Source organism: Polypterus senegalus, chromosome 3, assembly GCF_016835505.1.
Source record: "Polypterus senegalus isolate Bchr_013 chromosome 3, ASM1683550v1, whole genome shotgun sequence".
NCBI classification, from domain to species: domain Eukaryota; kingdom Metazoa; phylum Chordata; class Cladistia; order Polypteriformes; family Polypteridae; genus Polypterus; species Polypterus senegalus.
The window spans coordinates 11,079,778-11,096,426 of record NC_053156.1 but is presented as its reverse complement, the minus strand read 5'-3'; the positions used below and the strand labels follow the sequence as shown (position 1 = coordinate 11,096,426).

The 16,649-nt window shown below is 50.1% G+C and overlaps 2 protein-coding genes across 3 annotated transcripts in view; one reads left to right on the top strand and one right to left on the bottom strand.

The window, feature by feature from the left end:
• The window catches only part of stat2 (signal transducer and activator of transcription 2), a 37,353-nt gene extending 28,738 nt beyond the window's left edge, over window positions 1-8,615 (top strand). For both annotated transcript variants that reach the window (XM_039746596.1, XM_039746595.1), the window contains exons 2-23: window positions 3,464-3,595; window positions 4,320-4,467; window positions 4,557-4,655; window positions 4,732-4,824; window positions 4,908-4,986; window positions 5,061-5,128; window positions 5,206-5,357; window positions 5,443-5,601; window positions 5,676-5,765; window positions 5,848-5,907; window positions 5,996-6,016; window positions 6,099-6,192; window positions 6,275-6,322; window positions 6,404-6,487; window positions 6,566-6,664; window positions 6,742-6,877; window positions 6,964-7,016; window positions 7,098-7,192; window positions 7,272-7,411; window positions 7,499-7,687; window positions 7,776-7,833; window positions 7,927-8,615. In XM_039746596.1, the coding sequence (XP_039602530.1) occupies window positions 3,465-3,595; window positions 4,320-4,467; window positions 4,557-4,655; window positions 4,732-4,824; window positions 4,908-4,986; window positions 5,061-5,128; window positions 5,206-5,357; window positions 5,443-5,601; window positions 5,676-5,765; window positions 5,848-5,907; window positions 5,996-6,016; window positions 6,099-6,192; window positions 6,275-6,322; window positions 6,404-6,487; window positions 6,566-6,664; window positions 6,742-6,877; window positions 6,964-7,016; window positions 7,098-7,192; window positions 7,272-7,411; window positions 7,499-7,687; window positions 7,776-7,833; window positions 7,927-8,380 (2,550 nt within the window). In that variant the 5' untranslated portion in view covers window position 3,464 and the 3' untranslated portion in view covers window positions 8,381-8,615. The remainder of the gene's footprint in view (window positions 1-3,463; window positions 3,596-4,319; window positions 4,468-4,556; window positions 4,656-4,731; window positions 4,825-4,907; window positions 4,987-5,060; window positions 5,129-5,205; window positions 5,358-5,442; window positions 5,602-5,675; window positions 5,766-5,847; window positions 5,908-5,995; window positions 6,017-6,098; window positions 6,193-6,274; window positions 6,323-6,403; window positions 6,488-6,565; window positions 6,665-6,741; window positions 6,878-6,963; window positions 7,017-7,097; window positions 7,193-7,271; window positions 7,412-7,498; window positions 7,688-7,775; window positions 7,834-7,926) is intronic.
• Window positions 8,616-8,708: 93 nt separating this feature from the next.
• On the bottom strand, window positions 8,709-14,230 carry LOC120524823 (polypeptide N-acetylgalactosaminyltransferase 6-like). Its single transcript, XM_039746594.1, has 11 exons — window positions 13,967-14,230; window positions 11,233-11,754; window positions 10,955-11,127; window positions 10,721-10,870; window positions 10,410-10,644; window positions 10,207-10,324; window positions 9,915-10,115; window positions 9,706-9,837; window positions 9,492-9,593; window positions 9,257-9,409; window positions 8,709-9,109 (listed from the first exon to the last, which is right to left on the bottom strand). The coding sequence occupies exons 2-11, from the start codon at window positions 11,715-11,717 to the stop codon at window positions 8,996-8,998; spliced, it is 1,863 nt and encodes a 620-aa protein (XP_039602528.1). The 5' UTR covers window positions 11,718-11,754; window positions 13,967-14,230; the 3' UTR covers window positions 8,709-8,995.
• Window positions 14,231-16,649: the final 2,419 nt, after the last annotated feature.

The following is a 16,649-nucleotide window of genomic DNA, read 5'->3' as shown; positions in this document are numbered from 1 at the left end:
CATTGACTGCGTTAGGTACGTTTGTTAAGTGGCAGTGGGGCTGGTGATTAGTAGTCGTCATCGTCATCGTCATAGTTGTTATTAGTGGAAGTTATATATTACATATCACTAGCAGTGGTAGTGTTCTAGTTATTATTATTATTATTATCTATATTAGTAGTAGTAGTTGTATATATCATTATTTTTATTATTTAATATTAATTATACTAGTAGTATTTACTATAGCAATGGTAGTAGTATTTATTAGTAGTAGTACTACTATTACTAGCTGTATTTTATTCACTTTTATTAGTAGTAGTACTTGTTGTAATTTATTATTATTATTATTATTTTGTTAATATAATAATTTTATTAGTGTTGTATTTTACACTATCTATACTAAGAAAAGGCAAAGCCCTCACTCACTGACTGACTGACTGACTGACTTGCTCGCTCATCACTAATTCTCCAACTTCCCGTGTAGGTAGAAGGCTGACATTTCTCAGGCTCATTCCTTACAGCTTACTTACAAAAGTGAGGCAGGTTTCATTTTGAAATTCTACACGTAACGGTCATAACTGGAACCTACTTATGTACAAACTGTATATACGGCCATAGCTTGCAGCTCGGTCGCCGTGTGAGGCGGAGTTGCGTCCCTCACCACCACGCCTCCCACGTAATTGAGTGCCTGCCCATATAAGGCCGTCCGTCGGCAGCAATCCAATAGAAACACTCTGCTGCTAAATATTCGTGGGTGAAGGACTGTGGTTATGCAAACGAAGATGAGATGGTCAGGGATAGACTAGTGTTTGGCACAAACTCGGCGAAAGTGCGAGAAACTTTTAAGTGCCGGGTCTGAGCTAACATTAAATAAAGCCGTGGACATCGCGAGATCGAACGAGAGAGCGGCTCACGTGGACTGACTGTGAGAGCTCCAAAGAGCGCTGAACAAAAAACGCATCACACAATTGAGAAGGCAGCAAAAGAATACGAAGCGAGTGACGCATACGAGCATATTCATAAGTGCAGCTACTGCGGAAACAAAGCACACGGTGTAAACCTTAAGTTTAAATGAAGTTCATAGACAGGCTGCGCTGGCGTTTGTCATGCCTACGAATAATCGATATTCACGAGATACAAGTTTAATGAGAAGACGCAGGGTATAAACGAGACTTTAGATCACTTTGTAATGGAGTTAAAATTGCTGGTGAAGGACTGTGTTTATACAAACGAAGATAGATATGCAAATGTTACATTATTTTTAAAATCTTTTCTTTTCTGCGAAGCGCGGGTATTTTGCTAGTAATTAGATAATTAGCAGTAGTCGATTATTAGTAGTGTTATAGTAGTAATGGTATTTATTATTTATATTAGTAGTAGTAGTTATATATATATATACATGTATATCATTATTTTTATTATTTTAATATTATAATTATAATATATTATTATAATAGTAATATTTTCTATTATAATTAGTAGTAATATTTATTATTAGTAGTACTACTATTACTAGTTGTATTTTATTTACTTTTATTAGTAGTAGCACTTGTTGTAATTTATTGTTATTATTTTGTTAATAATAATATTATAATAATTTTATTTGTATTGTATTTAACACTATAATTAGCAGTAGTAGCTTATTAGTAGTGTTATAGTAGTAATGGTGTTTATTATTATTTATATTAGTAGTAGTAGTATTTTTTTATTGTTATTACTACTACTGTTAATATTTTATTCACTTTTATTAGTAGTAGTACTTGCTGTAATTTATTGTTATTATTTTGTTAATAATAATTTTATTAGTATTGTGGTATTTTCCACTATAATTATCTGCAGTAGTAGTTTATTAGTAGTATTATAGCAGTAAGAGTATTTATTATTATTATTTCTATATTAATAGTAATAGTTGTGTATACCATTATTTTTATTTTAATATTATAGTAGTAGTATTTTCTCTAATAATAATAGTAGTAGTAGTAGTAGTATTTTTTATTATTATTATTATCACTAGTTATTGTTTTCACTTTTATGAGTAGTAGTATTTTGTTAATAATAATCATTTTGTTAGTATTAGTTTTATTTTACACTATAATTAGTGGTAGTAGTAGCCCTCCTTCTTTAAGATGCCAGTACACATGTAAGAAGAACTGGTGGGGATGTTGACGGAGGACTCCGTGTTTATTGGTCAAGGCCAAGGACCACCCCAAAGGGGGTGGAGTGTACAGCTGGACTCGGAGGAGTTCTTCAGGGTCCTACCAGCGTTAAGAAGCACAAAGACAAACACATGAGCTGCAGAGCAACCTTCAAAAACCCGCTTCGGACCCCCGCTGAACTCCAGCAGGCAACACCTGTCTGTTCACAGTCGACTTAATAAATTGTCAACATTATAGGAGGGGGTCTTCAGGCAGAAGTCATCCCAGCCCAGGACACAGAGTGGCACAATAACACAGTGGGGCCCCTCAAATCGAGCCAAGCAGGGGTGCATCACGACCACCAGGCTTGAGTGCATCTCGTGATATTTAGAGCTAACAAACCAAGACAGTGCCCTCTAGTGACAAGCAATGGCATTACAACAGGCTGAAACTCCCTGTACTGTTCCTTAATTAAATTCAAATATTGTGACATCCTTACAGGCAACACCCTTGTGGGGTTCTGGAAAGGGCACCTCAATAAAGAGAGCAGAGCAGGCAGGCAGGGCAGGGACGGGTGCCGCTGGCACTTTGTCTGACCCTCACGATGGAATTCCATCAGGTTCCAATTTAGAGGGGGCCCAGCAAGGTGCCCCTCAGTCGGCCCTCTCAAGTATGAAACAGTTCAAGGTTTTAAAAAGTCTGCCGTTTAGAATGTGTGCTTGGGATTCTGCCAGTTGGCAAACCTCTGCGTCCTTTTGTTGTAACAGAATTTCAGTTTCTAGACGGTGAAAGAATGAAAGTTGTGGACAAAAATACCACAAAAGCGGGGGGGTCACCAAGGCGAGAACGTCGACCTTGAGGACTCCAAATTCAGGCAGGCAGTGCGGCAGAAGGTTTTTTTTTTCCTTTTGTTTGTGTGTGTGTGTTTGGTGGGGGGGTGGGCTGCCCATCTGTGGAGAGTGGTGGGCTGCATCTTGATACCACCATCTGCCTTTGGACGCGGGAGCATTAAGGTTTTCTCCTCACATTTCTACTTCTACATGTCGCATAAACAGGAGTGACCACCAGAGGGCAGACTTCAGTGCCTTAATTGCCAGTATGAGAGCCACAATGGGACTGAAGGCTGCCCTCTGGTGGTCACAAGGGGTGAACGCCATCCCCTTCTATCATGTTCGTGAAACAGACCAGAAGATGGCGGGTACAAATAGGCCAAGCACGGGGGTATGGGGGTGGTCAGTGCTGGCTGCCGAGTACAAATCCCTTAGGCCTGCTGCCCTCTACTTACTGCCACATGCCCCCAGTGTTATATAGCGCCTTTCATCTTGACTCTCTCTCTCTTTCTCTCATAGCATGGCACAGTGGGAATGTGTGGTGCACCTGGACACAGTCTACCTGCAGAAAGTGGATGAGCTCTACTCCAGCGAGGCCTTCCCCATGGACGTCCGGTACTACCTGTCCCACTGGATCGAAAGCCAAGACTGGTATGTAGTTGGCAGCTTGCAAAATTGAGCCTCCACACAGACGGGCCTCAGCAGGTGGTCCCATAGCTGAGAACTGGCAGCCCACCCATAGTTGCACAGACCCCAACACACACACACACACACACATGCTACAGCCAAACGGCCGTTACTGATGGCCTGCTAAGGCCACATGTGGACAAGGACAGGCCCTGCTCCCATGACTGAGAGGTGTCACCTGGTGGTCCTCCCGTAGGGGCTCCAATTGCCCCCATCATGAACAGCCATCTGGTACCAATGACCCACACAACTGCACTCCAGCCCATAACTCAGAGACGTGGTCTGGCGGCCCACCGCGTGCCAACTCCCACCACATGCACACACGCCAGGAAGATTGGCCCACAAAAGCGGACTTCCCTCCAACTCTGCCCCTGTAGGGCGGTGTGATCTGGCGGCCCACCTAGCCACCACATGTGGAGCCCATCAGCTCACCGTTACGGACACGGCCACATGGGGACCACCCCTCTGACAATGACAGACTGCACTGCAGTCATGAGGGCGGCCCACCCACATGTAGACTCCCGCTCCTCGTGGTCAGCTCTTCACTAATTATTGTCCCTCCGTACCTTTGTGTGTCTGTGGATTGGCAACCAGGTCACCAAGACCCTCTGAGGTCGGCTACCTGACACCCCCTTCTGACGTAGGTGCCCACGCTCATGTGTGCCCGCTCTCTGTGGTCCTGACTTAGGGAGAAGGCCACCCAGGATATGTCCCTTGCCAGCGTCCTCTTCCACATTCTGCTCGAGAACCTGGACAATCAGTACAGCTTCTTCAGTCAGACGGAGGGCGGCTTCCTGCAGCAGTGCAACATCCGCAGGTTCAAGCAGAATTTCCAGGTGAGCGGGCAGGGCTTTGGTTTTGAGGGCGGGGCCAACCGCTGTGCCCAGGGAGCATCACGCCAGGTCTCGTGTGTCTCTTCTTTCAGGCCGTGTACCAGGAAGAGCCCTGCTCATTGGCGCGGGTCATCTGCATGCTTCTCGCTCAGGAGAAGGAGATCATCAAAGAGGCCCAGCTAGCTGAAAAGGTGAGGCGTGGCGGGCAGTTGTGAGGTGCCCACTGCCCACGCTGTGAGCTGCTACTGTATGTCTTGCCCGCTGCAGGTGCAGATGCTGCAGATGCAGCCGAGTCAGATGGAGCTGGACAACCAGAGGAACGTGGAGCGCAAGTTTGTGGACCTAAGGAGCCGCGTGCAGGTGGGTCTGCTCTTGCAGCGATGTTGCCGTCTGAGCTGCCAGCCTGGCGACACCTTGGTCTCACACGGGTTTGTTTTTGGCAGGAGATGGACCAGTCTGTGAAACTGCTGGAGGAGCAGCAGGACGAGTTTGATTTTAGGTACAAGATTCACTCGCAAGAAGGTGAGTTGCCCAGCCCATCACCCAAGGCCCCCCAGCCGTGGGTACCGTGGCTGACGATGCCCACTCCTTTGCAGGAGACCAGGGGAACAATGGGATGAAGTACCTGCAGGAGCTTCTGAACAAGCTGGATGCTTCACGGAAGGTATGGAGGTCTGGTTGGGGCGGGTGGGTAACTGGTGCCATGCCTTATTGTACCCTCTGCTGACCCTCCTTTCCCAGCATTGCCTAGCGCGGATGCGGGTGCTGCTGTCCGAAGGCGAGGCCCTGCTGAACTTCCTGGTCAATGAGGAGCTGAGGGACTGGAGGCGCCGGCAGCAGAAGGCCTGCATCGGGGCCCCGGAGGACGTATCTTTGGACATGCTGGAAAACTGGTGAGTGCGGGCAACCTCTCTAAGGGGACGTGGCAGGCAAGTCTGAGGGTGGTGGGTACTGAGAGCCTCCTGTGTCCTCTGCCAGGTTCACCGTGGAGGCCGAGTGTCTCTTCCACCTGCGCCGATTCCTGAAGAAGCTGGAGGAGCTGTGCGGGAAGGTGACGTACGAAAGGGACCCCTTCAAGGTGGAGCAGCCTGACCTACAGAAGCAAGCGGACCACCTGCTGACCACACTGCTCAAGAGGTATGGCTGTGCCCAGCGGGGCCTCGTGGCAGCTCTCGACTCGCCCGTGCCAACTGTTTATTTCATCTTGACAGTGCCTTCGTTGTGGAGAAGCAACCCATCATGCCTCAAGGCAAAGGTCCCCTAGTACTGCGGACCAGCGTCCAGTTCTCAGTGAAGACCAGGTGAGTGACCACGGCAAGCCCCAAACCCCCGAGCTGATCGCCACCCCCCAGGCCGAGGCACTAACTGCCACGTCTCTTCCAGACTCCTGGTGAAGTTTCCTGAGCTCAACCACATCATGAAGGTGACAGCGGTGATTGATAGGTAGGGGGCGTCACCCTCAGGGGTCTGGGGCGGGGCCAGCCCGTCACTGCCGCTAACGGTCAGCTTTGTCTTTTCTTCTCTTTCTCAGAGACGTTGTCAAGGAGAAGGGGTAAGCAGTCACTCCGTGGAAGGCCTGTGCCAGTCGGGTGGGCACTTTGGGTAAGCTGGTGCTGAAATTCTCGTTATTGTAGGTACCGCAGATTTAACATCCTGGGCACAAGCAGCAAGGCGCTAACCATGAGCGAGACCAGCAGCAGTGGCATGGTAGCCGAATTCCGGCACTTGGTATGTGATGGGCACAGAGGGCATTGTCACTTGAACCTGTCCTGATGCTAAATGCACCTTTCTGTCACTTACTGTTTCACAGACCCTGAAAGAACAGAAGGCGGGTGGTGGGGGTAAAGGATGTGGTGAGGTAAGTGATGACTTTACTGATGAATGGTGGGCATTGCTGCCAGTTTGTCAGTGCCCATTCATACCGCTCTCTATGTTTTAGGGCACACTAAGTGTCACAGAGGAGCTGCACATCCTCAGCTTTGAGACACACTTCAATCTCCATGGCCTCTCGGTGGATATCCAGGTGAGTTGTGCCCACTCCTCATGCCCAGCAGGTGGCTGGTTGCACTAAGCCTTGTAACATGCCCCCCTCGCCCCGCAGGCCTCCTCGTTGCCCGTGGTGATCATTTCAAACTCCAGCCAGCAGCAAAGTGCCTGGGCCTCCATCCTCTGGTTCAACACATTGTGCTCGGACCCCAAGGTGAGCGCCTGCCTGTCACCGTGCCCACCCTGCTGCCTGGTGCTGCACTTCACTTGCTGTGTCTTTGCTTCTTCCAGAACTTGTCCTTCTTCTCGAGCCCTATGATGGCCACGTGGACTCAGTTCTCAGACATGCTGAGCTGGCAGTTCCAGGGCAACACCAATCGTGGGCTCAATGAGGACCAGAAGCTAATGATTGCCCACAAACTCTTTGGTGGGTATCTGACTGGAAGGGTACAGCAGCTCGTGCCCATATATACCTGGACCCATCTCACTGACTGCTTTGCTTTTGTCATGCAGGTCGCCAGCCAAGCTACGACAATTGCCTCATTCCCTGGGCTCGGTTTTCCAAGGTGGGCAGAAATCAAGGGGGCTTTTAACCGCATGGCATTGCCCTCGGGGGGTACCTGACCAGCTTGTTTTTACACCTTCAGGAGAATCTGCCCGACGTCAATTTCTCTTTCTGGGCCTGGATTGATGGCATCCTGACCCTGGTCAAGTCGTACCTGGAGGACTTGTGGAATGATGGGTGAGTCTGAGGGTGGCAGTGCGCAAGTGAGGTGCCCGTATGGCATTGCCTGCTTGACTCAAGATCCTTTGCCCGGCAGGTATATCATGGGCTTTGTGAGTAAGAAGAGAGAGAAGACGCTGCTCAAGGGCAGGCTGGCTGGCACCTTCCTGCTGAGGTTCAGTGAAAGCTGCAGAGATGGCGCCATCACCTTCTCCTGGGTGGAGCATCTCGACAACGGTACCCTCTGTCTTAAACAAAAGGTCACCCAGCCTATGCCCCTTCACCCACTCTGACTCTTCTCTTCTTCCTCCCTCGCCCACCCAGGGAAGGCCAACGTGCGCTCGGTGAAGCCGTTCACCAAGCAGGAGCTCAGCCAGATCCCCTTCTCCGAGGTCATTCACCACTTCCAGATCCTGGTGGCCGAGAACGTGCCAGAGAACCCGCTCCACTACTTGTACCCCGACATCCCCAAGGATGACGCCTTTGGCAAGTACTACGCCCAGAGCAACCAAGGTAGGGAGCTCCATTGGGGGGCACATGTGGCCACGTGGTGGTCTCCTGCTCCACTGTTGCTAAGGCTGCGTCTGCTGTGTCTCCACAGGCGAAGAGTCTCGCATGAAGGCCTACCTGGGCACCAAGCTCATCGTTGTGTGCCCAGAGTAAGTTGTGCCAGGGTGTAGGCATTGGGGAGAGGAGTGGGGGGTACTGCGGTCGGGCCTCCTCATCTTACTCACTGCCATCTCTGCCCTCAGGAACACCACTGATGTGCAGACGCCTGCACCAGCGGACACTGAGCACCCGAAGGAAGGGGTGCAGATGAGCGCCAGCTTCTCTGCCCAAAAGCCAGCTTCTGAAGGTGAGGATCTGCCCGGGTGGCATGGGCACACACACTCCTTCGGGGTGTCTGACCAGTCTGCCAGTTTCCCTCCAGCTGACTTTTCTTTTGCCATCGACGATTTTGGGTTGATGCCCGCTGAGCTCCTGCTGACAGACACCCCAGGGAATAGCATCCAGCCCAGCGACGTGCTGCTCAATGACCCATTGATGCCCGCCCCCAGTGACTTTCCCACCCTGGAAGCAGGTTTGCCGCACAATGAGCCGACGCTGCTATTTCACGACTTTTCCGAGGATGGCACGTGGCCACTGGTTTCCGAGGCACATGGGCAGCAGGCCGGCTACAGTGTGCCACCCATCTTGCTGCAGTAGCCTTCCCAGCACGCACTGTGCCAGTTTAAGGAATTTTTGAGCTGAGGGAGCAACCAAGTAAGCAAGTTAACACTGAGATTGCACTACCCGACTGGACCACAGAAGCGCTCCACATGGTGACTGCTGGGCCAGTTGAAATCCTGCAGGTGGCACCTTGGCATGCACTTTTTTCTAGCATTTTTCTCTTTTCTGCCCTCTCCATCTCTTGTCTGTTCCTAATAAATTCTTTCCTGTAGCCCCCTTTGCCCTGTCATTTGTACCCGTTGTGCCGCGTCACTTCCAAGAACGTTGTTGGTTGTACCCTTCAAAAAGTGCCAAGGCATTGGAGTTTCTGGACCCAGAGTTTATTAAGCAAAGTGGTCCCCTCCTGATCCCAAAAAGAAGAATAAGTTAAGAGAGTCTCCCCCCAGTCTAGACGATTAGTAGGCACGTGGTGCCCATCCTCATAACAGTTGGCGCCAGTGCTCTTGGGCGGTCTGTTCTCCCTCTCCTGTGGTGTCCTGCTGGGAGGCACTGAGCCCCCTGTTGCACCCTTGTCTCCTTTTCAGCTGGCAACGAGACAGATGGCACCTTTTCACCGCAGTCCCTTGTGAAGGTGGGTCCAGGAACTCGGGTTCAACTGAATGTCCAGTGCTGAAGCGAGTCCGCTGGGTTACACGATGCCACGGCTGGCTTCCCATCGCTCACCGTCAGACAGAGCCCTGAAGCCGGATTCTTCACCAGGGAGTCCTGTCAGAGGAGGGAGGACAGCTGGTTAGGTGTGCTGTGCCAGGATGCCACCCCTGACCCCCTGCTGGCTGAGCCCTTTGGATGCGTCCCCAGTTTAACTGGATGCCCCCCCCATTTATATTTTACAAGTGGCACTCCAATACTCACTTTTTGCAGTTCCCACAGCTGTTCGGCTGCCACTTTGGTTCCTGGACCTTTCAGATGGCACAGCTCAAGCGTGAGGGTGCCCTTGCTGGTGTGGAGGCACAGCTCCTTGCCGATGTTGTGACGCAGCTCGTTGTGGGACGTGTACTCGAAATACTGCGTGACAAAACAAGAGCAATCAGCCCGACGGGCACCACCCCTATCTCCGTCCGTAAAGTGGATTCCAGTGCAGTCGTACCTGGTTACCCCCCATGCCATGGCAGCCATACATGATCAGGGGTTTGCCCCCATGGTTCTTCTCCCCAGCGTCCAGACACACTTGGCTTCCTTGGTTTCTAATCTGTGCAAGAGAAGAAAGGGAAAAATAAAAGCACAAGTGACCACCTGGCACTGCCAGGGAGCAAGAAAGCATTCTAGGATGTTCAAGTTGTGGGCGGGGGGTAGTATCTTACCGCTCCGTACAGGGTGGGCGTCAGGTCTGGCACAAAGGCCTCTGGGTACACGGTCTGCAGGTACCAGCTGAAGCTCTTACAATGCAGCCGCTCCTTAAGCTGCAGACGGGCCGAGATGTTGCCATAGTCCTTCTGCCAGGAAGAGGGCATGAGAGGTTTAGTGCCAGTTCACTGCCACGTCCCCCAAAGCAAGACATGTGCCCACTCACCTCTTTGGCCATCTTGGCCGCGTTGCTGTTGCGCCGGTAGTAGATCTCCTTGTACTCATCCATCCAGACCTCGGCCAGCCGCACCTGGTTGCGGGTGATCACCTGGGTGCCCTTCGGGAAGCTGTGGGGGCTTTTGGTGCGGAAGACGTGCCCAACCACCGAGCACGGGATGATCTCCAGCTGCCCTCCACACTGCCAAACCTGCAATGGCCAAACGGGAGCAAAGTGAGCCGATGTGCCTTGCCCCCTTGGCATGGTGCCCACCTCCCAGGCTTGATGCCCACTACATCACCCTGAAAGACATCTCCACGTTTTCACCCCCCCAGATCTCCATCTGGTCATCGTATGTGCCAATGTGCTCAAAGTAGGACTTGCTGATGGCAAATAAGCCCCCAGCGAAGGTGGGCGTCCTGGAATGAGATAGAGAGAGAGAGCAGCTGAGTGCCCGCTCATCCTTGAGAGGTACCCGCCCCATGCCAGGCAGGCCACACTTACTTAATGGGGTAGGTCTCATCTTTGCGCCGCTGCTTCTCATGCTCGGGGATGCCCTCCCAGCCAAAGGTCAGACTCCAGTCAAAGTTGCCCCGGTTGTGGTGGCGCCCGTGGCTGACAGGCTTGGAGAACTCGAAGGTATTCAGGTCGATGGTGGTGATGTCCGGGCTGACTACGGCGGTGGGCTCCTCAGCAATGCGACCCAGCAGGGGCTCCAGCCAGCCGTGAAAGCACTCACCTGTGAGAAAAGAAAATGGCATCAGGGTCCCCAGCGTGCCATGGATACCCCCTCCAACCTCAAGCAGGGCACTCACAGTGGGCATCCAGGAAGGTGAGCACCTCAGCCGTGGCCACGCGCGCCCCCAGCAGGCGGGCCGTGATTAACCCCTTCCTCTCCGGCTGCCGCACCACCCGGACGATCTGCAGCTTCTTCACATACTCCTCGAGCCGCGCCTTCAGGTGGTCTGTGGACACAACAGGCAGCGGAGCTCAAGGCCGAGACCACCCAGAGCACAGTTGGACCCTCCCGTCAACCAATTGCCACTCACCATCTGTGCTGGCGTCGTCCACCAGGATGATCTCCTTGAGCAGGGTGGCCGGAGACGTGTGCAGGACGCTGTAGACGGTCCTCAGCAAGGTGGACCAGGCCTCGTTGTGGAACACTATGATGACGCTAGTGGTGGGTAGCGGAGGGCAGCGCTTGAACTTCTGATCGATGCACCTGAGGAGGAGGAGGAGATCAGGAGGTCAGAGATCAGCGAGCGTTCAGCGGGTGGCGGTCAGAGGGTGGTCAGCTGCACTGTGGACACGACGCTTGTCCACTTACTCAGGTGGCCGGGTGTCCAGCCCCAGGCTGCGGTGCAGTGAGATTCGGTCACTGGCGTACTGGTTAAAGCAATGCTTCTCCATGCCTTTGTCCTTCTCCGCCTGCTCCGCCGCGTTCATCGAGTCCTGCTTGAACCCTCTGCCATCCGCGCCGGGGCTGCTGGGATCCTGAACGGGCCTCTCCACCAGGGGGCGCAGCTCTGCCTCGGTGTAGACGCCAGGCGCGCATCGCTGCTCCTCCACGATGGCCGAGGGCACCAGTGGCTGCTCGGGTGCTTTGATCTGCAGCGAGTCCCTCAGGTTGTTGACCGCCCCCATCATCATGTCCAGCATTTTCTCTTTCCTGTTGGCCAGGTTGCTCAGCCACGGCTCCTCGCCGCTGGCCCTGCCAACGTCCCTCTGAAGGATGACCACCACCACCATGAAGAACACCACCACCAGGGCCACTTTGAGAGACCCAAGACGCCTCCTGGACAGCAGCCTCATGGTGCTGGACGAGATGTGAGGAAACCTGCAAGGAAAGCTGGAGACAAATGCCACGGTCACTCCTAGTGTCACCACGCCCAAGGGCACATCCTGCTGGGTCTGGTCAATCAACTTTTAGCATAAAAGAGGAGCAAACAAACTGGAGGCACCTGTCTGACTGCGGCGCCCCGCCCTCCGCGCCACACCTGCACAGGTAAGCCAGGAGATACTTGAGGAAGAGGAACGTCCTCGACTGGAACTGCACTTTATATAGCGCCTTGCATAGGCACATTCCAGTAGGGAGACACAGTCTGTCGGTCCGCGGTCATGGCGGTCACCTAGTGGCTAACGCCATGTGTGACCCCGGGGCCCAAGTGCTTTACAAGGTCTTCACGACAGAAAGGCGCTATATGAAATACAAAGAGAGAGCACCGAGTCCAATCTCTGTCCCCGCTCGACCCCCACCTTCAGTGCCTAGCGCTTGCTAGATGCACATCTCTACTAGTGAAAGGCGCTATATGAAATAAAAACACTAAGCCTGAGCCCCTAGGAGTCGCCATCTCCAAGTACGTAGCAGTGAAGGGGGAGTCGCAAGGCTGCTGGGGTGGCTTTGCTACAGAAAGGCGCTATATGGCATTAAAAGTAGTGAGCCAGAGCCCCCAAGAGTCGTTGTCTCCAATTGTGACAAACCTACCAAGTGTCAGGTTGCAGTTGGGCTCTGAAGTTTGCAGGTGTATCTTCGCTAGAGAAAGGCGCTATATGAAGTAAAAAGCATTGAGCCGGAGCCCCCAAAAGTCACTGTCTCCATAACTACACGTTAGGCAGCAAAGGAGGGAGTCAGATGGTCACAGGGGTATCTTCACTAGCAAAAGGCGCTATATGAATTAAAAAGAGAAGCAGTACGGAGCCCAAGCCCCCCGAGTGTTGCTGTCTCCGTTATTACAATTTCACCTGCGACCTTCCAACTCCCACCTTCACTACCCTAACACTTGGCAGATGTGTATCTTGTCTAGAGAAAGGCGCTATATTGAATAAAAAGAGAGAAAGCACCGCAGCCCCAAGGGTTGCTGCCTACACCTGTGCCTTTCTGACTCCCCCTTCACTGCCTTCACTGTCAGATGCATATTCCGCTCATTAGCGCCCCCTCTCTGCTAGTCTTAACTTTGAAAACCTGCTCAGATATTTGACATCTTGGGATACCACCTTATTCCAATCTTCCTAGGACCCCCATGAAGAACCCCAAAGTGGCTCCCCTAGCTCCTCGTCACTTGGAAAGTTCTGAGCACAACTCTCAGTGGGCTTTGTCTGGGATGGCTGGTGAAGTTGCAAAGCTAGGAAAGGCGCTATATAAACAAAACTCATTCTTATGAGTGACAATCTTCTTCCAGTCTTTAAGGTGAGCTGTGCACCTCGCAAGGGGAGCCCCAATCTGTGGCGCCCCCTGCCTCTTACACCCAGTCCCCAATTCCTCTGTTTTAACACATTTAAACCTGCAAGTGGTCCAAGGTTTTTCACGCCGAGCATGCAGCTCACTGGCGCCCCCTATCGCACTGTGCACCTAAATGTGGGAGACTGACGTTTCCGGGTTCTTATTAAATTCAAATTATCGATCATCAAACCTACTTTATCCTGCTGAGCGTCATTTGTGTCCCTCACACGCACATCTGATTGAGGCACCAGTTAACCTTCTGGAATGTGGTGGGAGAAACACGAGAACATGCCGAGGAAATCCGTACAAGTTCCACACAGAGATTTTAACCCAGGACGTTGGACCGTTCGAGCAGAGTCTTCCTCCTGCGCTACAATTCAGGTCACCTCTTGAGTCCTGTTGGCCCTGTCGCCTGCCCAGGTCAAACGAGCGTCATCATCAAGCGTTAAAAATCAGGACTGCCAGCGTCACTGGGGCGCTCCCTCCCATTCAGTTCAACCGACACGACACCTTCACGTCACGTCACGGAGACGCCTCGCGCGACTGAGTCCACCTAAGGGGATCCTCGGCCTTTGACCGAGAAAGAACAAGCCGAACCGACTCGAACCGCACGAAAATGAGCCGAGGCCGCGCACGTGCCACCTTCGGACCCGTTTTAGGGGGTTTGGTTGGGGGTCCCGACAGCGGGACTCACCACACACGCCGAATCGCAATATGTGTGCCCAACAGTCCCAAGTCCTCGGAACCCCCTCCAACCACCCCCACCAAACCCATCCCCATTCCCGCGTGAAGTTTCGCCCTGGCACTCGATTGGGCTCCGCTCAGCCTACTGGGCACTCACCTTGTGGGCTCGTGCCGCCCGGCACCTGCCGGCCTCTTCTAAAGCTTCGTTCGGACTCCTCCGGTTCGAGCGGCACCTGCTGGGCTTCACTTCCTGATCGGACCGCGTTTGGCACTCTGGCACCTGCTGGACCTCGAGTTGTGCACTAGTTCGAGAGGAGCCGGCCGAACTCAGGTGGCGACGCGAGGAGCTCCCGACGTAAGACAGGTTCGACCTGCCAGCCTCCTCTGTGTCACTTGAAAAGGCGGAAGCAACTCAGATCCGCCACACACAAGGAAGCTGAGAACTGACAACGCCAGCGCAAGACGTGCCGGCCTCCAGGGCACCGCATCCGGGGTGCAGGGGAGCCGCCGGGGCGCCAGAGCCAGCATGTTCGCGAAAGTGATAGCGGGCCAGCAAGTCGACCAGCCCGGCCAGGATACTGTGACACGAGGGAACCGCAGAACGTTCCCGGGTTCATTTAAGAGCAACAGGTGCAGGACAGCGGAGAAGCGTGTGCGACAGGATGTCGCGCGGTCCTAGCGCCTTCCACTATCTATATATGCGAAGGAATGACGGGCGAAGGCAGCCCGCAGCATATAGCGCCTTACGCGACGGCCGGTGCGGACCTCGGATAGAAAGATGGGCGACGACTGGGACTCGACGAGCGCTCTCCTTCGATGGTGGCCGTTGCCGATTAGTCTGAAGCGCTTCGGCAACCTTGGAGTCGCAGAGTGCCTGCTGGGACTGGCACCGGCTACCAGTCCTAGATGAGCGGCTTAAAAAAAATGGATGGACGTCGGTGATCGTGTCGGAAGGACATATTGGGATATTCGAATCTCGCTACTTTCTGATTGGCCTTTGTCACGTGTCTGTGTGTGCGGGACTCGGCGCGGTCTGCTAGGAATGGCGCTATATGAAATGGCAAACCGGACCGAACCGAATCATCCCGCTTTTAAAGGCCGCTAAAACCTGAGCAGGGCGCCTAATGTCTGAACTGAGTATCGATAGGCCTGTGAACGTGGGGGTAATAGTGTTAGTGTTATTAGTGTTAGTATTAGTGCTATTAGTATTAGTATTAGTGCTATTCGTATTAGTGCTATTAGTATTAGTATTAGTGCTATTAGTATTAGTATTAGTGTTTATTAGTGTTTGTATGGATAGAAATGTCAGTATTCAAATTAATGTCGATATCAGAACCAGGATTTCTGTTACTGTTAATAGACATGTCTTTGTGTCAGAGTTAGCTTTATTAATAAAATTAATATTGATGTCAGAATTAAATCAAATTAATTTCGATTAATATGAATATATTTAACACTGCATATAATTAATATTGATTAATATTCTGTATTGTATATTATCTAATATTTATGTATTAATATTAGCACCACTCTTGGTGTTAACCAATATGTATGTATATTAGCATTACTGCTAGTATCAACATTTGAGCCAATTTATGAGTATAAATATCAGTGTTAATATTTGGGTATTAGTGTTGCAGTTGAGGTGTAATTATTGTTTTTGGTATTGAAATTAATATTGAAGTCAGTATTCCAGTTAATTTTCATGTTTTATTTCCAGTGTGAGTATTAGTATTAACATCAGTATTACGATTACTGTTTTTAGTAATATGAATAGTTATGAATGAGTTACATTTGGTATTAAAATTAGGATAGATATCTATATTAACATCAATGTATTACTTATACTGTTTGCATTGATATTAATATGATTGAGCATTACTGCATAATATTAAAATTAAGTATAAACGCCAATGGAAGTATTAATAGTGTTAAGAGTATTAATTTTGATGTGTAAAATTGATATTGATATAGTATTGGCATTACTGTTGGCATTAATTTAGATATGTATGTACCCCTACTCTCTTTTCTGTTTCTTTTTCCGGTTTCGTTGTGGTGGTGGCCTGCGCCACCTCCACCTACTCAAAGCTTCATGATGCTCCAACAATGATGGATGGATTAAAAGGCAGAAGTCTACGTGACCATCATCATCATCAAGTCCTTCCGTGAGAATCCTAAATCCAAAGAGGACTGTTTCATTTATGTTAGGTAGATTGCCCAGAGGGGACTGGGTGGTCTCATGGTCTGGAATCCCTACAGATTTTATTTTTTCTCCAGCCGTCTGGAGTTTTTGTTTTTCTGTCCCCTGGCCATTGAACCTTACTCTTATTCGATGTTAATTAATGTTGATTTATTTTGTTTTATAATTGTGTCTTTCATTTTCTATTCTTTAATATGTAAAGAAAGCACTTTGAGCTACTGTTTGTATGAAAATGTGCTATAGAAATAAATGTTGTTGTTGTTGTTGTTGTTGTTGTATGTATGTTTGAGTATTAATTAGTATTATATTTGTTATTAAAATGAATACTGATGTCAGGATTAATATCAATATACTAATTTTTATTTATACATTTTTATATACATATTACAGTGTGTATGTATTTACTATATATACTATTGTACATTATTACTATCAACTAATATAATATATTATATATTATCAATTAATACTAATTAATACTGAGGTTTACCAATGTTAGTTTCAATATTAATATGTACTGTATATTAGTATTGCTGCTAGTATTTCAATTAATATTGATATGAGTATTGAATTCCAAAGTTAATATTATTATCAATTGAGTATAATTATTACAATTGATGTGTAAGTATTGGTATTAATA

What these genes read in the sequence shown, in the direction of transcription:
- LOC120524823 (XM_039746594.1), bottom strand. Translation starts at nt 11,717, where the DNA reads ATGAGGCTGCTGTCCAGGAGGCGTCTTGGGTCTCTCAAAGTGGCCCTG. An exon ending in CACCTTCCTGGATGCCCACT is followed by an intron (nt 10,645 to 10,720) that starts GTGAGTGCCCTG and finishes CTTTTCTCACAG; the next exon opens with GTGAGTGCTTTCACGGCTGG. An exon ending in CGGCCAAGATGGCCAAAGAG is followed by an intron (nt 9,838 to 9,914) that starts GTGAGTGGGCAC and finishes TCTTCCTGGCAG; the next exon opens with AAGGACTATGGCAACATCTC.